The sequence below is a fragment of the Carettochelys insculpta genome, chromosome 7 (assembly GCF_033958435.1).
Source record: "Carettochelys insculpta isolate YL-2023 chromosome 7, ASM3395843v1, whole genome shotgun sequence".
NCBI lineage: Eukaryota > Metazoa > Chordata > Testudines > Carettochelyidae > Carettochelys > Carettochelys insculpta.
In genome coordinates, this window is record NC_134143.1 from 42,648,966 (window position 1) to 42,674,898 (window position 25,933).

A 25,933-nucleotide genomic window follows, 5' to 3' on the forward strand; every position below is an offset into this window, starting at 1 on the left:
AAAATTGTGCGAAGATTTCACATTTATGCTGTGAAGTGATATTACTCTGAATCTAGAACCCTCAGTTTATATATCAGTTTTTTTACAGTATAGAATAAGATGTGCAATAGGTACAGTGCAATTCTGTAGTATATACTGTGCATTAGACATGTTTTCATAATATTGATATTCTAAAGAAGGATGACTGTTACACTACAACCAGAGCATTATATACAATATATATACATTTCTATAGCTCACATTATTGTAGTATTCAAGTTATCAGATTATCTTTATGATCAACCCAGTATATTTTTATCATGACTATATGTTGATTTTTGCCAGAAAAAGCATTGTTGATACCTACTTCAAAATCATATAATAGATTATTCAGTGTTTTAGTAACAGTGGGGAAAATCCTTTTTCCTACTACATGGCTGAATCTTATTTCTGGACTTCCAGTCATAACTACAGATTTTATTCCTTCCTTGGAAAGATTGTCATTTTGTCCTAGAAGGTTATTATAGGAGGCGCAAAGGAGAGGGAAGTGAATACACAGGCAAAGTCTGATGGACGTATTAGATATCTGTATATTAATGCAAGACACATGGAGAGTAAACAGGAAAAGCAAGCAGTATGACATAATTGGCATCACTGAAACTTGATGGGATAATTCACATGACTGGAATATTGCTATAGAAGGGTACAGCTTGTTCAGGAAAGACAGGCAGTGAAAAGAGAGGAGGTGTATTGTCTTGTGTAAGAAATATCTATATACTTGCACTGACGTTGAGGAAGATGTGGAAGGCAGATCTTTTGAAAATCTCTGGATAAATAGTGGTAAATACCAAGAGCGATGTCATGGTAGGGGGCCTACAGTTGACCACTAACGAAGAAGAGGTAGATGAATTTTTTTTAAACAACTAAGAAAATAATTCAAACCATAGAACTTAATGGTGTTAGAGGACTTGAACTATTCGGGCACCTGTTTTGGAAAATAATCCAGCATGGCACAGGTTACCCAGCAAGTTCTTGGCATGGCATTGGAAATGACTTTTTTATTACAAAACACAGAGAAGGCAAATAGGAAAGAGGCTGCTGCACAGGCCTGCCACCAGGGCAGGGTGGGCAAATTAGGCAGTTGCTTAGGGGACTGGGTAATTTAAAAGGGCCTTGGGGCTCCCAGCTGCAGTGCATCAGCGTTAAGGCAGGCTTCCTGCTGCTCTGCTACACTTCCAGAAGCAGCTGGCACATCCCTGTGGCCTCGGGGGGAAGAGAGGAGTCTCCATGTGCTGTCCTCACTCTGAACACCAAATCCACAGCTCCCATTGGCCAGGAACTATGGTGAATGGGAGTGTGGGAGCATGTGTGTACCTGCAGGCAGTGCCATGAGGCCCTTGGGTTTGAGTTTGGACAATTAGACAGTTGGCAGCTCTACCAGCTAGCATGTGGAAGCCCTGGCCATGCCAGAAGAGCACACTTAGCAGCACAGTCAGCAGCTTTCAGGTGCAGCACCACCCAAATGTCAGACACACTGCATCCAGTGGTCACAGTTTGTGCATTCATGGGAGCCCATTGACTGTTCTGCCCTGGGACCCAGAATTGCTGTCAGCAGGCCTGCTGTTGTAGATTTGATTTTGACAAATAGGAACTTGTTGAGAATTTGAAGATGAAAAGCAATTGGGTGAAATGATGGTTTGTGGTAGCAGAGAAAAAACAATAAAGACTTCAAAATGGCAGACTTCTGCAAACACAGAGACTTGATAGATAAGATCCCTTGGGAAGCAAGATTAAGGGGGAGGAGGTTCAGGAGAGTTGGCAGTGAAGCATGTAAGAGTAAACAATTCCGAAGTGTAGCAAATACAGGAAGTGAATAAGAGAGTACACTGGCATTACCAAGAGATCTTTAATGACCCAAACTTAGAGACAAAAAATGGAAACTAGGTGAAGTTACGAAGAATGACCATTTAAAAAGAAATAACCCATTGGAAGTTTTAAGGGCCCAATTAGCAAAGCCAGTGCATAAAACAAGATTTAAAAAGTAGCTAAGGGTAAGAAAAAAATGTTTGCAGGTAAATTAGAAGTAAGATGACCAAGATAGGCCATAAGAGAAACCAGCGAAAGCTGAAGTGTTAAATGCTCCCCACCCTATTGTTTTCAATTTTTATCAAAAAGGCTAGCAGTGATCAGTTGTCTGCCATCACAGTAGGATCTGAGGCTAACATAGGAAAGGAAAAAAACTTAAAAATCACTTAAACAATTTAGCTGTCTTCAGGTTAGCTGGCTGGGGCTAAATATATCTGGTTAAAGAGCTCTTTTTGAGCCATTAGTGATTATCTTTCAGAATTTTTGGTGGATTAGAGAAATCCCAGAGGACTGGAAAATTACAAATAGAGTACGTATTCATATCTATAAAAAAGCGGAATAAGGACTGTTATAAAACAGTAAACTTAACTTCAATCCCCTGAAAGATAATGGAGCAAATAAACAATCATTTTGTAAGCACCTAGAAAATTAAAGAAGTGATAAGTAATAGTCAACATGGATTTGTCAAGAACAAATCATGCCAAACCAGCCTCATATTCTTCTTTGATATGGTAACAAGCAATGTGGATGAGGGGGAAGAAGTAGATATAGTACATCTTGACTTTAATAAGGCCTTTAATACACTCTCTGCAAGAGAGATTTAGGTTAGACATTTGGAAAAAAAATCCTCACCCTAAGGTATGTAAGGACTGGCATAAATTACCTAGGGAGTTTGTGAAATCTCCATCCTAGGAGGCATTTAAGGACTGGTTTGTAGAAAAATTTCCACAGGGTGATCTAGATTAGACCTGCCTCAGCAAAGGGGGCTAGACAACATAATCTATTAAGGCCCCTGGTAGGACTACGTTTCTGTGATTCTGTGATCAGAGAGAGAGAGAGTGTGTGTGTGTGTGTGTGTGTGCGCGCTTTTGATTCCTGGACACAGGATTTACATCTTGTAATCTCCTTTATATTTTGGAACCCTTTCTCAGCAGATAGGTGACACAGTTATTTCATGCTATGAAGTGTCTTTGTACATAATAGATATTCATTTTGTAATTTAGATGATTAATACTATTTGCATATTACGCCATATGCAGCCTTATCAAGGCTTTTATAAAGGTTCTCATAATATTTGAGATTAACACCCTGCGTTTTTTAAGCCCGCATCATACTGACTGTTATATTTCAGGTGTCCACAGTGACCCTGAGTCATGATACTATGCAATACCACTCCAGTAAAATACAAGTATTTATAGGTCATGAGGGAAAATGAACTACAGAGTTGAAAATAGGATCTGGGGGTAACATTTGAGGAGAGTAGGAAGCTAGTTTTTTTTATTGCTGTAATGAGAAGTCAAGAGAGAAAGCATTTTTGTTTACTTCAGACATACATTGCTGACTAGAGGTCATAGTAGTTAACGCCCTGTATCATACACATTTCTGCTTTATTATGCTACAGTGAATTGTATTTGTTCTTTGCATTAAAACCACCAAGACATGCAGTATTGTCTTCATCAGTATTATACCATCATGTGAGTAAAATTGATTTTAATATTAACGAAATATGTGTTTTTCTAACTGTGTTGTATGAGTTTTAGAAAGTTTAAAAATTCTTTTTTAGAAATTGCTCTTTGAACTTTGAAGTTCACTGCAACTTGTGCACTCTTTCCGTAGCTTTCTGTAAAAGGTTATAATGACAAGCAGCATATCTTGTTAAAGAAGATCATTGAGAAAATGGCCACCTTTGAGATTGATGAGAAAAGATTTGAAATTATCAAGGAAGCGGTAAGCTCTATGGAAACAATGTAACTTGGATAACTTAGAATATGTTGACTCTGAGTGAAATGTGAATACTTTTATGGAATTTGGGAGCTAAAGCTGCCCATAAGTATAGTTTGAAATCCTAGCCTGTTGGAGTTGATGCGAGTTTTGCTATTGGCTTCCGTTTGTCTACAAATTCGCCCAAAGTATTTAAATTATAGTCATACAATTTCAAAAGCATTGGCCCTACAGTCTTTATTCAGGAAAAATGTGTGGTGAACTTTTTCCGTTATCAGCCGAGTATGTCTTTCATTTATAAAAGGAGTAGAACAGTTGTTCACAGACCTTTCCGTATTCTGATCTCATATACAACCACAAAAAGACTTAGAATTTCTCTCTGATCTCATGATAAAGAAACAGGATGGCTAGGAGGGATGATTGCGATGACCCCTTTGGATCCAGGGGATCACAATCATTTCATGGTATTTAGGATTTGCAGTACACAAGGTATATTCAAAATCTGCAAGTGAAAACTGGCAAAAAATTCAGCGATCCATATTCATGTGCTTCATTTTACAATTTTGTTTGTTTGTTTTTTAAATTTTGGAATGGATTACCACCCCTTTTTTTGTTACATCTGTTAGTTCAATCTAGAAAAGTAATTGTTTACATTGGAATTGTCTGTATAAGAAAGCTTTATATCATCTAACAAGAAATTTGAATAGTCAACTAGGTGAGCATCAAATATAAGGAAGATTTAGTCTGATATTGGCTTCAGGGTCTATATATCTGTGACTTGTTGAATCTCATTACTATGGTATGATGACACATACGACAGCATAAAATACATAAAAGATGGATTTAAAACTAAGGAAGCCCCCAAATAAATGTATACATTTATTTATATAATATATATATAAAATGAACACTTCCTAGGAGTTTCCCTTTATTATGAGATGTTTTCTCATGCATATCTCTAGAACTAAGGAGAGTTTTATCTCAGAATTTTTTATTGTTGTTATTTTGTGATTATGTACAAATTTAATGTGTGTATAGCCATATGTATAATACCATAAAGGAAAAAAAATCAAAATCTAAAGAAGAGAGTTTGCATTTTCTTCTCCTACAAGCTCATCTCTGTTAAGAAATGGTCAGCCCTTCCCTCTTATATATCAGGTGAAAGGGGAACGCATTCTCTGCCAACTTCTTCCTTTGTCCCAAAACCACAGAGATTAAGACAAGATACAAGGGGTGAGGCCATCAGCCCTTCAAAGCGGGTTTCAGCCTGTTGTTAACCCCCACCTCCCTGGTTTGAAGTTTGGCACCAGGAAGCCTGTGGCTGTGGGTCATGCTTATATGAGAAGCTGTGGTCCCTCACTGATTCCTCCCCCATACTGGGGCTTGCTGCTGCTGGGGGGAAGTCTTCGCAAGTGGATGAGGTACTGGAGTTTTTCTTTCAGAACAGTGAACACATCTACCCACTAAAAATAGCCCCAAGATGGAGTTCGTGGTTCTGTCCCTACCTCTGTAAACTGAGCACTTGGATTTTTTTTTCTTTCTTTCTTTTTTCTTTTTCTTTTTTTTTTTTTTTAAAGTGCTGGTGCCAGCCCCTACCCTACTGCACCACGTGGCAGCTAGGCTGTTGAGGAAGTCATGCTTGTATGAGAGGCCGAGAAACTTCTTTTCTATGGCTTACATTTGTGCAGCAGTCCCCACTCCTTCCTCCACAGGCACCATGCAGTTGGGTTATTTCCCACGCCAAACCACATCACATGGCTAGCTCCCAGCCCAATAAAAGAATGTGCGTGCTTTTCATTGTGGACCATGCTACCAGGCACCACCATGTCCAGGCTTGTGCACGGTAAGGGCTCCAAAGGTGGGAAGGACTTTTGGGAGTTTGCACCCTACCACCTGAGCAACACTGAGGGACCATTTCAACTGGACCTTCATCCTCTGACCCCCACAAAAGTCCCCACCAATGGGATGAGGGGGGCTGCTCCCCCACCCTGCCGCCTGAGCAACACTGTAGGGACCGTTTCAGCTGGCATTTCATCCTCTGATCCCCCAAACCACTCCCTCTTGGGACGAAGGGGACCAGCGCCCTTATGGTCAGTTAGGGCTGGCCCCCACACCTGAGCAGTGCTGCTTGTTGAAATTTGGTGAGCCGCATTCCCCATATTGGACAACTCTGTGTAGTGTAGTGGGAAGCCAGATGTTTTTTTCCTAATCTTTTCTAGCCTTCTTTCTTCAAGCTTTGGCAAATGCCTTATCAAATGGCCCCTTAAGACAGGGAAAAGTGGCTGGAGGGCCAGTCGAGAAGAGAGACACCTGCTGCTTTTTGTAAAATCTCTGATATTTCAGTTATAAAAGCAAGAGATTTCAGTTAATGTGGTGATCTTTGTTGATGCCCTACTTTTCTTCTTTCCTTCTGGGAAAATGGCAGTTTTTCTTCAAGTGGTCCCCGTGGATGCTCCACAATAGATGTCGGGCTCACCCGGCGCCGCAGATCAGAATTCTTCTAGCAGTTTCTATTGGATTGCACATGCGCCGACGCGCGCCACTCCCTTGCACGCCCCGGCCATGTGCGCGATCCGGTACCCGCCAGTTCCTTCTCAACCACCATCAGCTGCAGACGGAATCCGCTCTGGCTGAAGCCAGAGACAGATAAGATAGTTGTTTTTACGTGTAGTTTGTTTGTTTTTGTCACTATCAAAAAAAAAAAAAAAAAGAGGAGAAAGAAAGAGAATATTAGGCAGCAGAAAGAAGAGGAACGAAGGAGAGAGGGGCGGACAAGAAGGCTAGTTAAGCCTTCCGCTGCCCCGCAGGCCGGTGAATGTTATTTTGGGTTAGAAAGCACTGATTAGTGGCTAAGTACCCTATTAACAGTAAGACTCACCGCAATGGCCTCCTCGGGGTTTAAGAAGTGTGAGTCATGCCGCGAGGCTATTCCGGCCTCTGATGGGCATAGCGAATGCATTCGCTGCCTGGAGAGTCACACGTTACCTGGAAGTTCCCACTTCGCTAAGCTTACAGCCAGGGCCAGGAAAGACAGAGAGATGAGGCTCAAAATGATCTTGCTTGATAAGGCTCTCCAGCGAGAACCGCTGGAGAACCCTCACGCAGAAGGGCCCTCTGGGTCGCATAAAAGTAAGGCAGCCTCTTTGACCCCCTCGGTGCGGAAGAGGAGGAAACTCTCCCCGGCTCGATCCTTGCTGGCGGGCCCAGCGGGCAGGACGAGTGGAACGCAAAGCCCCCAGCCGCAAGCTCATGAAAGTGGCAGCGCAGCAGCGCACGTGGCAGAGGCTGAGCCTCTGATTGCACAACAGGCGGCACAGAAGGTGCCGCGAGCGCTGGAATCAGCGACACCAATGCATGTGGCACCGGCCCCCGCGGCACCGACGGCGCAGGGGCACCCGGCCCAGAGCCTATTGGCGCCGGAGGAAGCTACCTGTGCGGCACCGCCGCTGACTGTGCCAAGCGCGGCGCAGACAACGGGGCTGAGATCCCCGGCATGGGAAGGGGTGGCGCCCACCCCACAGGGGAGGGGCAAGGCAAAAACAAAAACTCGGCACTGCAGCCCATCTCCAGGCAGGGCCACATTGCCCTTACCTCTTAGCTCCCCCGCCCCCGAGATACACACGCCGCACTGACGGGCTGTAACTCCACCGGCTTATTTAGGGCCTCCCTCTCCGTTCCTCCAACCAATTTTGCCGTGGCTTGGGCCACCTTCACCATTTCTGGGCATGGATCCCCTTGAGTACTATCACAAACCAGCTTCACCACTATCTATGTCGTCGCGGAGGTCCCGCTCTCCCAGACATCATGGGTACACTCCCCGATCATGGTCCAGGTCTCCATCACCGGGCCGTTGCCCATGCTGCTATGGTCATCCTCATCATGCTGAACACAGACACCGCAGGTCTAGATCCAAGGGTAGGTCCTCCCCTACTACTCGTCAATACTCCTGTGTACACTCTTGCTCTGGGATGGGAACACAGTTGTCTCAGGGGGAATTAGGTCTAGAATCCCGAGACTTCCCTTCACAGTCCTCCAGGGAGCAAGTATATCACCGAACTCGGGAGCCAGAGGATTTGAGGGAGGTGTACCCCAGTGGTTCCTCCTCATTCTCCACAGATGAGGCCATGGCCCCCGGGGATGTTTCCCCCTGGGTGACCTTAAACAATTCCAGGAGCTGTTCAAAAGAGTAGCTTTCACACAGGACATTCAAATAGCAGAGGTGCAGGAGAAGCATCATAAACTCCTGAAAAATTTGAGACCCCCGGCTTCATCTAAAATCGCTATCCTGCTGGACGAAGCCATTATGGAGTCAGCCACTAACATATGGCAGACCCCGGCCTCTGTTACGCCTACAAACAAGAGAGTGGATAAGAAGTACTTCGTCCCAGCCAAGGGCATGGAGTTCCTCTTTAGTCACCCGCAGCCCAATTCTTTGGTGGTCGAATCGTCCCAGCAGAGGTCGAAGACGTCTCAGTACAAGTCGGCAGGGGGGTCGGATAAAGATGCTAAGAAGCTAAAACTGTTTGGCAGGAAGGTATATTCCTCCTCTACCCTATTATTGAGAGTGGCAAATTACATGACACATCTATCAAACCACAACACAGCGGCACGTTCAATGGCTGCAGCAGTGGTAATGCGTAGGGAATCCTGGCTCCAGTCGTCTGGTATCCCCAGGGACCTGCAGGCGAAGATCGTGGATCTTCCCTTTGATAGGCAAAAGCTGTTTGTGGACTCAACTGACTCGGTCCTCCACTCCAGCAAAGACTCGAGGGCCACACTTAGGACCTTGGGTATTTATACTCCCCCATACAAGAAGAAGAAATTTTATCCTCAGCAAAGACGCTACGCTTACCAACCACAGCGTGCTCAATATCAGCGAGGCTACGACCAAGGGCGCCATCAACAGCAGCAGCAATACAGGACTCCCAGGTGACTTTCTCAACAAAGCCGTACACCCTCGGGGCAGGCCCAGAGACAGCAAGTTTGACGGGTATGTCGGGGGCTGCACTATCAACACCATCGCTCAATGCCACTCTCATCTCATGTTCCATCATCACCTCAAACCGTTCCACTCCCAATGGCAAAAGATCACCACAGACAAATGGGTGCTAGAAATTATAGCCACAGGTTACACGATCCCTTTCCAGTCACTTCCACCGATGAAGCCTCCCACCAGGCCTCATCTCAGGGATGCCGCCCATGAGGCGAGGCTCAAGCAGGAGGTAGATCACCTCATGTTCATAGGGGCGGTGGAAAGAGTGCCGGAACAATTCCAAGGGAAAGGTTTTTATTCACGCCACTTCCTAACAGAGAAGAAGACAGGAGGCTGGAGGCCGATCTTGGATCTACGGGGCCTCAACCATTACTTGCGCAAGCAATGCTTTCGGATGATTACAGTTGCCTCCATACTTACAGCACTGGACGATGGAGACTGGTTTGCAGCCCTCGACTTACAAGATACTTACTTTCATATAACAATCCACCCGGCACACAGACGCTTCCTCCGCTTCACGGTCAGCAGGGAACATTTCCAGTACAGGGTTCTTCTGTTCGGCCTGTCCTCAGCACCCAGAGTCTTTACCAAAACCCTGGCAGTGGTATCAGCCTACCTGCACAGACAGGGGGTGTTTATTTTCCCATATCTGGACGACTGTCTGCTGAAAGGGGCCTCAAAGGCAGAGGTCTTGCGCATGATACGCGTCACCGCGAACATGTTTACTTCTCTAGGCCTAGTTATCAACCTTGCAAAGTCAAAGACCGAACCCACACAAGATATAGAGTTCATAGGGGTGTGCATAAACTCTATCACAGCAAGAGTATACCTGCCCGACGCCTGCTTCCGCCCCATCAACTCCCTGGTGCAAGTCATGATGTACAGCCCCACGGTGCCGGTCCTAACGTGCCTGCAGCTGTTGGGGCACATGGCGACAGCGACGTTTGTGGTACAGAATGCCAGGTTACATGTGCGAAGCCTGCAGCATTGACTGGTGAGTGTTTACAAACCAGCATCCCGCACTGTCCACAGAGTAGTGTCGCCCACGACGGAGGTGCGCAGATCCCTAGTGTGGTGGGAAAATGCCAAGAATCTGCTAGTGGGGGTGCCTTTTCACCAACCACAAATTTCTATCTTTCTTACTACCAAGGCCTCCCACATAGGATGGGGAGTGCACATTGGCAGCAAGGTGACGCAAGGGCTATGGTCCCCTGCGGAACAGACACTGCACATAAACATACTGGAGCTCAGAGCAGTGTTCAACGCGTGCAGACATTTTCGAGATTACTTGCATGGCAAAGTAGTCGGGATCAATACCGACAATACCTCCACTATGTTCTACATCAATCGACAAGGAGGGGCACGATCCCATGCGTTATGTGCGGAAGCAGTCCGATTGTGGAACTGGTGCATCGCCAACAACATAACGTTGAAAGCCTCGTACTTGCCGGGCGCTCACAACGTGAAGGCAGATCAGCTGAGCAGGCGCTTCGCACTCACGCACGAATGGCAGATCCACTCCGACCTGCTACAGCGCATATTTCGTACATGGGGGTTTCCCCAAGTCGATTTGTTTGCCACCCAGTACAACAAGAAGTGTACCCAGTACTGCTCCAGAGCAGGAATAGGGCGGGGGTCCCTGGGGGACGCATTCATGGTCTCTTGGAAGGACCCTCCACTCTACGCATTTCCCCCCACAACGCTTATCCACAAGGTTCTGCAGAAAACCAGAAGGGAGAGAGCTCACATGATACTCATAGTCCCAACTTGGGACCGGCAACAATGGTTTCCCTTGCTTCTGCGCATGTCGGATCGTCCACCATTTCCCCTACCGGTGGCGCTGGACTTACTCACGCAGGCTCAGGGGTGCATAGTGCACCCGCACCCTCAGGGTCTGCGCCTACAAGCATGGTTAATCCATGGCTCCGCGCCTGAGAGAGCACATGTATGGAGGGAGTACAACAAGTCCTGGAGTGTAGCCGAAGGACCTCCACCAGGAGGACTTATGAACAGAAATGGACTCGATTTACAGCCTGGTGTTCCGCCAAGCAGTTAGCTCCCCTTGACGTTCCTATAATCGTAATACTAGAATACCTATTGGACCTCAAACGAGACAGGCTTTCTCTATCCTCGCTAAAGGTCCACCTTGCTGCTCTATCAGCTTTTCGGCATACAGAGGAAGGGCCCACTGTATTCGCCCACCCTCTCATCACAAGGTTCTTGAAGGGGATGGTAAACCTTTACCCCCCTCGAGAACCGCTTCCGCCATCGTGGAGTTTGGACTTGGTGCTCAGCACACTATCGGGACCACCCTTCGAACCATTAGCCACGGTACCCCCGACTCCTTACGATGAAAACAACCTTCCTCCTTGTGACTACGTCAGCCCGCAGGGTGAGCGAGCTCGCAGCAGTGATGGCAACGCTGCCCTGCGCAGTATTCTCAAAGGAGGCGGTAACCTTACGGTTTCACCCAGCCTTCGTTCCAAAAGTCTCCTCGGAGTTCCATCTTAACGAACCAGTAGTTTTACCCTCGTTTTACCCGAAGCCTCACAGCTCCAGCAAGGAGGCGCGCCTACATGTCCTAGACATGAGAAGGGCGTTGGCCTTTTACATAGACAGAACTAAGTCCTTCTGGAAAACGGACAGGCTCCTAGTGTCTCTCGCTCCCAGGTCAAAGGGGGAAGGCCTCTCTTCACAGAGAATTTTAAAACACATTGTGTCCTGTATAAAAATGTGCTACGAGCTTCGAAAGACCCCTTTGTTGGCCCCGCCTAGGGCTCACTCCACCAGGGCGGTGGCAGCGTCAACAGCCTTTTTCAAGGGCATCGCGTTGAAAGACATCTGTAGAGTGGTGACCTGGTCATCCAACGACACCTTCGCCAAGCATTATGCCCTATATCGGGTATTCGAGGAGGATGCCCGTCTGTCAACAGCAGTCCTCTTAGGGGCAAGCTGCACATGAATCGATTACCCACCTCCTTACTTGGGTTACTGCTGGGTAGTCACCTATTGTGGAGCACCCACGGGGACCACTCGAAGAAGAAAGAGAAGTTACTCACCTGTAGTAACGATGGTTCTTCGAGATGTGTCCCCGTGGGTGCTCCACCACCCGCCCATTCTCCCCGCTTCGGATCACTGTCTGGTGTTTTTCAGGAGCATCTGAGGTGGTTGGTCAAGGAACTGGCAGGGACTGGATCGCGCACATGGCCAGGGGCGCGCAAGGGAGCAGCGTGCGCCGACGCATGCGCGATCCAGGAGAAACTGCTGGAAGATTTCCGATCTGCGGCGCCAGGCGAGCCTGACACCTATTGTGGAGCACCCACAGGGGCACATCTCGAAGAACCATCGTTACTACAGGTGAGTAACTTCTCATTTGCTTTCCATGGGAGGGGAATGAGGGCAATGCAATGTGGGAGGGAGACATCACACACCCCGAAACACTTGTGGAGCATTTTTTTCCCATGTTGCATCAGCAAAAATACCCATAAAGCTATGGGGCTGAGGGAGTGCTGGGATAAATTCCCACAATGCACTGCTGCAACAGTCAATGTTTGGTGATTGAGTGTGGCAGCAATAAGTCGACTTTGTGGGGAATTTGTTGGGAGGTGAGGATGATCAAATTCAAATTTATAAAACAGTGTTACAAAATTGATTGATTGTAATAAATTTGAATTTATCTCGTAGTGTAGATGTAACCCTAGTCACAAATGAGGCTACTAGTACAATGTCCATAATGGGGGCAGAGGAGAATCTTAGCCCTAAATTAATTCTGGGGTAGATGAGGGCTCATGCTGGAGGGAGTATGATTTATATACTCTCCCTAGGTGTGTAAGTGTCGGTAGCTTCACCACGGACCTTCCTGCCAGCTTGGGTGATGCTTCTACACCCTCACCACCCCTTGCCAACGCCAAGAGGACTCTTAAGGAGACACTCCCTCTTTTTTCTTGTCATTTCAGACAAACCCCTCTGACCTTGTGGTCTCATGGGTTGGATTTCCCACCTACTTACGGGGCTTTGAAAATCAGCTGACTTTCTCTTGTGAAAGGGAGGATGTGCTTACATGTAGCTGTATGGACTCAGTAGAGCCCATGTTGCAAAGACCATTAACTTGCTCTTTCCATTCTTACTGTTTGAGAGGACAGCTGTATTTGTTTTTCCTGGATGTAAACTGAGCAAAAGAAAAGTTGTCACAGCCCTCCTCCTTGCTCACAAGGATGGATATTTTTTCTTGTTCCTCTTGTATGTATGTATGTATGTATGCAGAGCAAAGAGAGAATCTTCTGTCTCTAGAGACTAGGACACTGCACAATTTATACTTTGCAGCTGGCAGTGAATTTAATGATAGTTGCCACAGAATAGATAGGCCATGACTAGAATGACGGATTAAAAATATTAGTTCTGAGTTACTTGTTATAATGAATTAATGGAAAACCGCACTCTGAGAATAAATTGGTTTTTTTGTCAAAATTGAAATTAGTTGATTCCAGTTTAGTTTCTAGTTGCTGCCTGCTTGTGTAGCCAAAACTGTATCATCTTGACCACAGTTCAATCCAATTACTAACTTATGCAAGAAAGCACAAATGTAGAATAGCAAGAATCTGGTTGTTGGCATCTGGAACATGCAGGTTTTGTTTATATATAAAATCAAGTAGTTCGGGGTGATGTTGCTATTCTATTCAGAAGCTGAGTTTGGTAATCAATGAATATCCTATTTTAACTTGTCAGTACATGCGTTCCCTTAACAACTTTCGAGCTGAACAGCCTCACCAGCATGCTATGTATTACCTTCGACTATTGATGACAGAAGTTGCTTGGACCAAAGATGAATTAAAAGATGCTCTAGATGGTGAGTTCTTGCTAATTCTTAACGGTTTATTTTATCAGATTTGCTATTTCAGCCTGTTTTTGCTTTTGTCATGTTCAGCATTCGGAGTGTTGTATTGTTTCAACAGAGTTAAGAGTTTCCATTTTTGAATAGGGACAGAGTCTGTTTTCCTCCAAAATAATTATTTAATAGTAATGTATTGACATTATTTTGAACCAGTGCCACAGATGTTCCTGGACCAGAGATCCTTTGGACCACTGCATGCCCCAGCAGCACAGAGCTGGTTCTGCGGGGAGGGAGGGCTGGGTGGATGTAGTGGAGCCCTGCTGAAAAGCTGGGAGCAGGGCTCTACTGGCAGCCCTTTGATGGGGAGCCTGGACTCACAGGCCATGAGTGGGGACCCTGCCCCCCGCCCCAGCCTCAGAGCAGAGGCAGGGCTAGCAGTCAGGAGGGAAGCCCAGCCAGCAAGCAGGCAGCCACCCTGGAGAGCTAAGAAGTCTACCCTTCCCTGGTTTTGCAAATCCCTCTTTCGGGACTCTCAGGACATAAGGATGCTGGACCAGAGAGGTCCAACCTGTGTCTGCTTACCTAACTAATTGTGAAGTGTCTTTTTCGTATAGGTCAATATATCATTGATCTCAACTTTTTATCATACACATCAGTTTGTTACCATGGTCCCTTTAGTGTTTAGGTATCACATTTGTCATTTCTGTCTTAACCAGTTATTTAGTCTGGTCTTAATTGGTTATTTTTGGTTTTTCCATTTCATGGTGTAACTGTTAAGTTTGTGGATGTTCTTGGAAGCCCCCTATGCCATTAAAGATTGCTTTTTCTTATCACTATCTAGCTTTGTGAAAAGGTCCCAAATATGTAAGACAACTTTGCCTAGCTCAACATGCAGGATGTGGCCTGCAGGTCCCAAAAATACAGCCAAACTACTTTAATATAAACCTACTATTGTAATAACAGTTTAATCAAAACCATAAGGAAATAACTGTTTATGAAAACAAGCAGGTTAGTCCTATAGGCTATGGTGGGTGGGTGGGTGTGTGAGAGAGAGAGAGAGAGAGAGATGTAGTGGTAATTACTATCAAACTACCTTCTAGGAGAATTATAAGCCACATTTTCTATATGTAGTTAATAGCTACAGCTTTATTTTTCAGCACCAGCTGAATGATTTTAACTGTTTGTTTTCTGTAGAGAGTGAATGTGTGGTCAGCATGACTGGAGAACAGAGTTTGTCTTTTCTAAGTGAAATCTGGGTCAGATGCTATCTGAATTCTAAGCAAAGTGAATCGTGCAATGAGTGCTAATATTTAATCCTAGAAATTTTCCAACAATGAGTTTTTAAGGAAACATCCAGTGTTTGTAATTATTATGACTTTTCCTTCTCCAAGAAAACCATCATGTCACTGATGATGGGGTTGAATCTTGTAATATTTAAAAAAACAAAACAAAACAAAAACATGATTTAACGGTCTGTTTATCTATTTTAGATGTCACTCTTCCCCGCCTCAAGGCCTTTATATCTCAGCTGTTGTCACGGTTACATATCGAGGCTCTTCTCCATGGCAATATAACAAAACAGGTCTGATATTTTCTGTAATAGAAACAGTTTGTATTTAAAAGAATAGTTAGCTGTAAAGAGTATTTAGCTGTATAAAACAGATTACAACTTAAGTGAAGACTATGAAATTTCATTAACAAAAATTGTTCTAAAATTTGGGAAGGTTAAATAAACCCTAAACACCAAGTACATCGTGATTTTTGTTTGCTGTTGGCCTAATGTTACACTGAATATTGGTCTTAGAGATTTGTTGTACTAGAAAATAGTTTATGATCTAAGTATTTTTAAGTCTGAATTTCATGTCATTATATTATTATTAGATTGCAGAAGTAACTGTGTGCTACAGATCCTGGTTTTCCATTTACAAGCTTCAAATATGTGACACAACTGACTACTAAAGGTTACAAAACTTAGAATCCATCAAAGTGAAGCATTGACACAAAGCTAAAGGGGTGTGTGGGTTCATAAACTAGACCTCCAATCCGTTTCCTTGTGAGAGTCAGAGGGCACAGTAAGAGGCACAAATTATTTAATGTGTCATGTAATGAGTTGCACTTCTGTAGCACATTTATCCAAGGATCTGAGTGCATTTACAAACACTGCATGTCATAGTATCTTTCTGAGACAGTTAAAATATAAAAATGACTGCATCTATTCCCATGGGGCTAATATAGCCACATTTCCAATAGTATCACGAGAGAAGTTCTGCTCTACTAGTCTAATGCTAGGTGTATAGATTCATTATATTACCTTAAAACACTCAAGTCAGCACTGAAATGAATGGACCGGGAAGTAGCCAGCAGCAGTGAGGGAAAGAGCCATGAAGTTAGGCTATGAAGCTGCTGTGACTTAAGATTTTTTTGTTTTGTTTTGTTTTAAAATATATGCTGGTTTGTGCACTTATAAATCTAGGTCTCATGAGGTAAATTTGGCATTTTTATAATTTTACTGTCTGTCTTTAGAACTGTGACCAACATTGTTTTTAAACATCTTAATAATGTGTGTAATGCCTATGGGTATAAGGGCTCCAAATCAGCAAGGCCTTTAAGCATATGAGTCATCCAATCCCTATACAGTAATACCTACATTCTATTGATTTCAGTGGGATTGAAGCTTGTGATTAAGCGATATGACAATTAGGGGCAGGATTACTCAGATTTTAAGTTAAGCATTTGTTTAAATGCTTTGTTGAATTGAGGTCTAAACACTGTTTCCTGAAGCATCTCTGTTTGCCAACATAGCCTGCCAAGCTAGGAGGGAAAAAAAAATAAAACTTTTTCTAGGAAAACCTGGATCTTAGATATGAAAAGTAGGAAGATAGGGTTCTCCTAATTTTTTTTTAACTTGGGATGCTCTAGTTTACTTGTGTTGTCCCTTCCTAAAGAAAAGATTTAGGATTTTAGACAGGGATTCCCCTAAAGGAGATAAGGACTCCATTCCTATTTATTTTTATTAGAACCTGGAGCATGATTACATTAGACTTTCTTGAAAATTTCAGCCCTAATATGCAGGCCTGCAATTTGTTAATCATACAGTAAGTACATTTCAGTGGTGTATATTAGATTATCAGTTGTCACCAGCTGCTGGATAATAGTATTTTTCCTAGTATACTCACCAGCAGATGGAGATAGAAAAAAACCTTTTGATTTTTATTCTCTTGATCCCAACCGTCACAATTCCAACAATTCAACAAAATGGGATGAATAGCAGAACTGTTCTAGAAAGATTTGGGCAAATCAAATTAACAGATAACAAAATGTCATTTTTATACTTATATATATGTAACCCTTCTGCCGAAAGGAGTCGGCAGCAACCAGGGCCGGGTTCAACACCTAGGGGTTTCTTTTCATCCATCTCGCATAGAACCAGCTTGAGCCTCCACCCAGCAGCCTGGGAAATTCACACACCCGTGGGCGGCTCTGAGAGGCAATGCTTCCCCACTCGCAAGCACAAAGTCTGAGGGTAGAAAAGACACTTTTAATGAAAGAGGCAGAAAAGTCATATGGCACAAGCTTGGGAAAATACCACACCCAGAGTTCATAACCAACCCTCAAGTAACTGTCCCAGCTCAAATGGGTTGAACACTGTCCTTTGCCTCTCAGGCACACCAGTCTACTACTGTAAACAGCCAATCCACACACCCAAACTTTCTCTGTACCCTCCCCCGCTTCAAATGCCCCACTTCCAACTCCATCTAGTCCATGCTGGCCCTGACATGTCACTCTGATGCATTCCCTCATTGAACCAAAGGCAATGCCAGCTTTGTGCTGGTCCGGTGTTCCACTTGCCCCTGCCAGCTGCCCCACTGGCCACCAGCCGGTCGCTCCTGCCAGCTGCCTGCTGCTACCCCTACCATCCGCCTGCCGCTTCTTCTACTGACCACCGACCAGTAGCTTCTGTGGCTGCCTGGTACTTCTCCTATCGGCTGGTTGCACCTGCTAGCCACTTCTCTCACCAGCTGCATGTCTGCTGTCCTATGGGTTTTGCTATAGGCAAAACCCTGTGATTCCAGCTCTCTGTGGCTTCAGCTACCAGTGATTTCAGCTCATAGTGACATTCAGCTCTGGCCCTAGCCTCAGCATCTCAGTATCCACCAAGGTGGGTTCTCACAGAATAACTATAGACTTATCGTTAGATCTACCTTTAAACAGTGCCAGGGAGGACTATTGGAACCAGTCTTATAGCTGTATAGCCAAAAGGTTTTCAGCCAGCTGGTTCAACCACTATCCCTCCCCCCTTCCCCTCACATTGCTTAGATGGAGGGAGCCCTGTGCAATCCATACCTTACTCAGCAGTGATGACTGCCCTGTACCCCCACAACTTCAAGCATTGGTGACACTCCACAATTCTTATATTGGGTAATAGCGTAAATTGTGACTTTACAACCACATGTTGTTTACAATAGACAAAAAACTCATTGCTTCACCTGCTCCCATCAGGCTTTGTTTACGAGGTGTTACATATGCACACACTTTGCATTTTCATGCAAGTGAGCTTAAAGGACACATTCCCCAAATCCTTCAGCAGTGTTACGCTCCTGCTGGCACATTCCTTACATCCTCCCCTCAGCCAAGTATTTGTTGTCCCAGAAAATCACACTTCTGATTACACCATCCACATGAATTATTCCTTTTATATAAAATGTGGATAGTATGTATGATGTTTCTGGGTTTACACAGTTAGATATTTCAAGGGCAAGAAAGTGAGAGTATATTAAGAATAGGTCCAAAATGATTAGCTGAATGTGTGAAGATGAATCATAGCTAAGATGCTTCCCAGTAGCACTTGATTACTATAAAAATAAACCAATTAGGGAAAATAATCTCACTTATTTCTGCATTATTTTTCACTTTCTTACACTGTATCTGTTTTAAATTAACCATTCCATCCTTCCATTCCTGATTTTGCATCTCACCATCAATTGATTGCTGTCTGCCTGCGTTGTACCAGACTTAGGATTGTCAAAGAATAAATAACTCCCTCCCCATAATTTATGTCTTTTCTTCCAGGCTGCATTAGGAATTATGCAAATGGTTGAAGATACTCTCATCGAGCATGCTCATACAAAACCTCTCCTTCCCAGTCAGCTAGTAAGATACAGAGAAGTACAGCTGCCTGACAGTAAGTTAAATGATTTTTATATGATAGAAAGCATGTTACATAAAGCTGTATCCTGATGGCTTTTCATGACCTTTGAAGTGAGTGTTCCTGTATTGCTTCTTTGTTTAGGAATCAACTCAGCCTCAAATGATTTTGCACTATAAATCTTGCAGAACTAAATGGGAAATATTTATTGTATGACAAGTAGTATAGTAGGCCTGTGACATTAATCTTTCTGTTATACTCAGTGAATGTTTTTTTGTGGAAAGAGAAAATAGTATTTAGCTGTTCTGTATATTAGCTTGTTAATGTGAAGAATGAATACAGATATGTGGCTTGCATAGCAGTTTGAAGCAAATAAACAGTGAAGACTGTTCTTTGAGTAGATCAGACATATGGTTCACTTAGATGCATGCATGTTTGGTGTGTGGGAGCCAGAGAGTTGGTATTGCAGTACTCCTGGAGAGGGAGCATTCATGCCATGCCCCACTTCTGTCTATCCTCACACCCTTCAGGTCCTTTCTACTGTCTGTAGCTGGAATCTGAGCTTTGTGAGGTATAACCTTGCAATCACATTTCATCATCATCAATAACCGTGGGCTCAGCGCCCGTTGATGTCTGATGCCTCTCTCACTATTTCCTTCCATCTTTCCCTATCCAGTGCAGAGTGGTGTGGAGCTAGTTTACAGAAACTAAGCCAATCTACTATATCATCTATCCATTCTCTGTGGGGTCTGCCTCTCCTATTCGAACCATCCATTATGCTGACTACTAGAGTCTTGATTTTTCGTTCGTCATTCATTCTGCAAATATTTCCAAATAGTTGTAGCTTCCGTTTTATAACCTTCTGCAGCAGGTTCTCTTTCGGCTGTATCTTCCTCATTGGTGACCTTCTGCACCCATCCTATTATCATAAGAACATAAGAATGGCCATACTGGGTCAGACCAAAGGTCCATCCAGCCCAGCATCCCATCTGCCGACGGTGGCCAATGCCAGGTGCCCCAGAGAAGGAGAACAGAAGACAATGATCAAGTGATTTATCTCCTGCCATCCATCTCCTGCCCTTGTTCTGAAGGCTAGGGCACCATATTTTATCCCTGGCTAATAGCCATTTATGGACCTAACCTGCAAAAATTTATCAAGCTCTTTTTTAAACCCTAATAGAGTCCTGGCCTTCACAGCCTCCTCGGGCAAGGAGTTCCACAGGTTGACTGTGCGCTGTGTGAAGAAAAATTTCCTTTTATTAGTTTTGAACCTACTACCCATCAATTTCATTTGGTGTCCCCTAGTCCTTGTATTATGGGAAAAGGTAAATCCTTCTAAACTGCAACTGCTTTCAAATGCCAATATTCTTCTTTTTGAATCTTTCGTTATCACCCATGTCTCATATCCATACAACATGCTGCTGAATACACACATTTTCAAGACGCCCAGCTTTGTTCTGAAGCTAATTGCTTTGCTTTTCCAGAGCTTATCCATTGCCTTCAAACTCGCTCTTGCTTTTGCTATTCTATTCTCTATTTCCGTCTTACAGTCTAGATCATATGTTATGTTGCTCCCCAGATATTTGAACTTCTCTACATTTCCTAGTTCAATACCATTGACACTGATCTTCCTTTCTATTTCCTTATCTCCAAATACCACAGTTTTTGTTTTATCGATGTTCATAATCAGTCCATACCCCTTCCCTTCTTTTAACACCTGCCCCATTTTCGCTAGCTTCTTCTCATCTTCCTCAATGATAATAACTACATCATCTGCGAATCTCAAGTTGTTAATTCTTTTCCCGTGCACAAATATCCCTTCTACCTCTTCCTTGATCTTGTCCATCGCTCTCTCCAGATGTGTGATGAAGATACTTGGCGATATTCGATCTCCTTGTCTTGTACCTCCTTCTTGTTTTAAACCAACTTCCCAATTCCCCACATGTTCTCACTGCTGCCTGTGCATTATCACTGATATCCTTCAACAACTGTGTCAGTCTGCTATCCACTCCGTATGACTCCAACACCACTCAAGTCACTTTCTGATCTGTACTGTCAAATGCCTTTTGAAAATCGACAAAGCAAGTGTATACGTTTTTGTTCTTTCTTCGAGCTTTCTCCACTATCCATCTTAGTGCCAGTATTTGCTGTATGGTACTTCTATCTTTTCTGAACCCCTCTTGCTCATCTGCTATGTGTTCTTCTATCTGCGATCTTAATCTCTCAGTCAGTATCATCAGCAGCACCTTACCTAGATGACTCGTTAGGGCAATTGTTCTGTAGTTCTTGCACTCCAATGTACTTCCTTTCTTGGATATTGTCACTAGCACAGATCTTGTCCATTCTTCAGGCGCCTTCTCTTCTTTCCATGCTATATTACATAGTCGGTGTATTTCCTGAATCATGCTTTCTCTGCCATATTTGATCATCTCTCCCATGATCTTATCATTTCTAGTGCTCTTGTTCTTTAGTCGTTTCACTGCTTTTTCTACTTCCTCCTTTGAAATATCAGTCTCGCTCTTGATGCTCGGGGGAGATATCTCTTTCAATTCTTCAATCAGCCTCTCTGAGACGCTCAGGTCCAGCTGTGCTTTGCAGAGATTGGTGCGATATCTCATCTATTACTGCATAATCTTCTCCCTGCTCACGAGCACTTCTTCGTTCTCATCTTTGATCGCCATCTGCTTCGGTTGCCATTTCCTATTAATATTCCTAATTGTCTTATACACCTCCCTGGTCTTACATTCGCCATAATACCTCTCGATACCTTTGCATTGCTCTTCTAACCATTTCTCCTTATCCTTTCTAGCTGCTTTCCTTACCTCATTGCATTTTATCCTCTATTGCTGTTCTGCCATCTTAGAAACATCTCTTCTGATCTTCAACACTCTCTTCTCTTGAACGAACTTCAGCATCTTCTGGGTAATCCACTTCTTATTGATCTTTTCTTCTTCTGGACACATCCTTTCTTAAACGGTGTCTTACATTTTCTTTTGAGTTTTATCTTGATGTTGCGATCACTAGACTGTGGTCTGAGTCTATATCCACTCCTTGGAAGGTTTGGCACTGCTGTACTGATGTTATCCATCTTTTTATCTATCATGTTCTTGGACTTCCTGTCATTCAATCGCTATGTCCACTTCCTGCAGTCCTTTTGTTGGAATCTTGTGTTGCAGATCACCGTCTTATGCTCTGTAGCAAACTCTAGCAGTTTCTCGCCTCATTCGTTTCTTTCTCCATATCCAGACTTTCCCATGACTCTCTCCCAACCTTCATTATCTCTTCCAACCTTCTCATTCCAATCTCCTCCGATGATCAGCACATCTTTCTTCAACATCTCCTCCACCGTCTTTGTCAAGTCTTTATAGAATAGCTCAATCTCTTCCTCCATACTGTCCGACGTAGGTGCATATACCTGAATGACTGAGATGTTAAGTGGTTTTGCTTCAAATTGTGCGACCATTGTTCTTGCTCTCACTGGTTTGTATCCTAATAATGCTCTTCTAGCTGTTTTCCTAAGAAGGAATCCAACTCCTGCTTCATGCTTCGTTTCGTTTCCCAACCAAATGACTTCGCCACTGCGTATCTGTCCTGATCCCGTCCAACATATCCCTGCCAGTCCAAGTATATCACATCAGTATCTCTCCATCTCCTTCCAAAGCAGCTCTAATTTGCCAGTTGCCCGCAGTGTTCGGACGTTCCATGTTCCAATGGATAGCATATGTGTTAGCTGTAATTCTCTTTCAGTAGTCAACTTATTGACCCAACCCCGATCGCTTGATTGGTATCACGGACTTTGTTTATCCGGGTGACGTCCAAGCCGTCATCTTTTAACATTTAGTTGTACTGGCATCAGATTTAATTCGTATTGTTGTTTGACAGTCAGCACATTGACACACATCTGACCAACCCTCATCCTTCATCCAGGCTTGGGACTGGCATGGAGCTCGCAGTGCTTCATGGCGGAGTTAATCAGATTTAGCAGAGGTTTTTTTTATTGTATATAGCTAATATTTAGTGTTAGTTAGCAGTTCATAGGTTTTCACCCCCACTGATGTCCTTCCCAGGGTTCAAACACTGCTCTTTGTGTAGGGGAGCGATTCCTAACAAAAAAAAAAACTCATGTGCCATCCTCGCTCTCTCTCAGCAAGCACCACTTTGAAGAACAATGTTTGAGCTGCAGATTGTTCAGTAAAAGGACTCTGGTGTCCTAGGACTTTAACCTTGAGCAGGGTCAGGAAGCCTAATCTGATACCATGGCCTTCATCGGGCCAGTAATCACCTCAGGCTCTGAGACTGTGACTGCTTCACCTGTGGGAGCAGGCACCTCTCTAAAGAGGTGGAGGAGCTGCTTCCTGTCAACTTTGCCGAAGAAAAGGTCACACAAGACCAGCCAAGAGAACTCTGGTTCTTGGGGTAACTTGTCTGCCTCCCTTAGTAAGAACACAGACCTCCTCTGCCTTTTGGTCCTGACTTCACCATTGGTCTAAGATTTTTCCAGGACTGTGCCATCTTATAACCCCTTTAGTAAGCAAGCCACTGAACCCTTCTGCCTATTGGCATCACATCCCAGCACTACAGTTCCAGTAGCAGGGAAGGAGCTGGTCTGAAAGTTAGTCTGGGAGAGCCTGGTACCAGGAACCTCCTCTCAGTACAGTGGGGCTCTCTGGTTCTGATACTGCTGTGCAGTTTTATTTTATATTTATGTGGTGTAATGCCCTAGTGTCTTGGGACTTTGGTATGGAACTTGGAAATTTCTCAGGGACAAAGTAATCAGGTCAGAGGTGTGCTTTGTAATAATCTGGTGAAAATCTATTTGGTTCTTGGACAGAGTTAAAAGGGATTTTTAAGTGTAATTTGCATATGTGCAGCACATTTTGGTACGTAATAATATTTGCAGTTGTGTACAACATTCCCCTGGCTTTCACATGCGTGTATATGTTAGTTAACGCAAATTGTATATTTAGTAGTGCGCAAGTAAAATATAATCTGAGCCGTCCCTCTCTCTATGCAGAGAGCCCTGCCTTATTCTGTATGAGGTATTAATGTGCATGTTGAATGACCAGAGCAAATTTTATTGTTCACAGTTTCTATCCAAATAACTTACTGCTGTGTCTGTTAGCTGATTATTTTTATCCTAGGATGGTTTTACAGAATATATTTGTAGCACTGAAGTGTTTTTGCGCTGCCAAAGTAGTCAAGACTTAAGCAATAATTACTATACAAATGCAGGATAATCCAAAGGAATGTGTTATGAATAGATAGTTTGTATACAGCCAAAGGCCATAATCTTGAGCTGCTCATCAGCTTATAGGAAATGCCATGTATCAAAGAATTTATCGGTGTAACTTTTTGAAATGATTTTTGATGCTCATAAAGCTGTTGGATTGACTATTGTAGAAGTTGAAGTCCTCTGCTTACAGAACAAATAAAGCATGGGAGAGACAGTGCAAGCTCACCCTTCACCCACACAAATGTACCTCAACATTAAGCCATAGAGAACATCTGTAGGTAGCAAAAAGACACGTACATTAGTGTCCAAATCTAATCAGTGAGTGGGAAATCAGCAGATGCATTTGAGACCATTAGAAGTGAGGAGGTATCTGGTGTGGTAGTCTCTGCAATGTCCTTTGGCTTTTGGCATTTACATATCATTAGATTCCCCAGTCCTTCCCAGATAGGATTTATTAACCTTGTGAACAGGTTATAAAAATCTTTTCCCCACAGGTTGACAAAAAGGTTGCTTTGTTATTAATGGAAGATCTTCTTTGAATCTATCTGCAGTTAGACTGTCTGCTTTTTCTACAGTAGAAGCTTGATTATCTGGCATCCATGGGGAACAGGGGTTACCAGATAATCAAATTTTCCAGTTAGTCAAGTGGGGCCACTGGTGCCACTCAGCTGACCCTGGCGAGGTGTTGGGGGCAGTCCCAGGGCAGGTGCCCCAAGTGCTGGTTAATACAATGTGCCAGTTATTCAAGTACTGGATAACATGGGTTTTACTGTACTTGAATTCTATTTGGGAAGATGTATGCATGTTAGAGTACTCAGTTACTTTAATTTTATTTTTTAGGAGGTTGGTTTGTCTATCAACAGAGGAATGAAGTTCACAATAACTGTGGCATAGAAATATATTACCAAACAGATATGCAGAGTACCTCTGAGAATATGTTTTTGGAGCTCTTCTGTCAAATTATATCAGAGCCTTGCTTCAACACTCTGCGTACCAAGGAACAGTTGGGTGAGTTTTCTCAGCATTATGCTTCATAGGTCTGCTTCTTCCCTGCTCCCTGAATCCTATTTAAAGAACATTGGGTAAAGAATAAATATTTTAATGAATGGAGACCCCAAAGAATATAATGGTTCACATAAGTAAAACGAGATTAAACAAACACAGCTTTCAAGATCAAAACTGAAATATTATAATATTGCCTCACTCAATGGTCTGTAATGGCTGTATAGAAATCACCTCATCCAAAGCTGTGAATGACACGAGAGGGTGAGATTATTAGAACAGCTTCCCAAAGCTAGATGACTGCCAGAAGAAAACTGAGAAATACTGACATAGAATGAGTAACATTTAGAACTGATGATTTTTTATAGGAAGTGTTAAGCAATAATGCTTAAAAAAACCTAGGTATGACTCATGGTTTGAAAGGATGATTGTACATCTATCAGAGGTAATTCAAATGAATTTTTTTCACCAATACATGTATAACTCTGAGATTCCTATGTCCGAGACAGAGCCACTATTTACACATGCTTGATCGAGTGACTGATATTGGATTAGGCAGAGAGACTACCACACAAGAGAGAGTTTAAATTATCAAATTGTAACAAAATGAAAAAAAAAAAAAAAAAGCCTCATCATCTTCTAGTTGACTTCCTTAAACCGCACTCGCTAAACTTGCCTCTCTGTTAGCCCTGGTGTTTACAATAGTAAAAACACTTTTCCTTTCTCAAAACTGCCATTGTCCTTTCTTCCACAAGGTACACTATACAAAGAATGGTCTTTTTTTTTTTTTTTTAAAGATGATCTGCCAGGCCACAAATCATACCTTCTGCAGAACAGCTTTTAGCTTAATGCCTACAAATAATTTTTTGGACATGGATGGACAAAATGCGGTCCAAACCATCAGATCTGGCCTACAGGAGCCTCTGCTGGCGCTCTGCCTGC

The 25,933-nt window shown here is 43.5% G+C and overlaps 1 protein-coding gene across 4 annotated transcripts in view; it reads left to right on the forward strand.

Annotated features, from left to right (window-relative positions):
• IDE (insulin degrading enzyme) overlaps window positions 1-25,933 on the forward strand; it is a 116,490-nt gene that overhangs the window by 75,227 nt on the left and 15,330 nt on the right. For all 4 annotated transcript variants that reach the window (XM_075000397.1, XM_075000396.1, XM_075000395.1 and 1 more), the window contains exons 16-20: window positions 3,682-3,792; window positions 13,505-13,625; window positions 15,101-15,192; window positions 18,681-18,792; window positions 24,830-24,997. In XM_075000397.1, coding sequence (XP_074856498.1) covers window positions 3,682-3,792; window positions 13,505-13,625; window positions 15,101-15,192; window positions 18,681-18,792; window positions 24,830-24,997 — 604 coding nt within the window. The remainder of the gene's footprint in view (window positions 1-3,681; window positions 3,793-13,504; window positions 13,626-15,100; window positions 15,193-18,680; window positions 18,793-24,829; window positions 24,998-25,933) is intronic.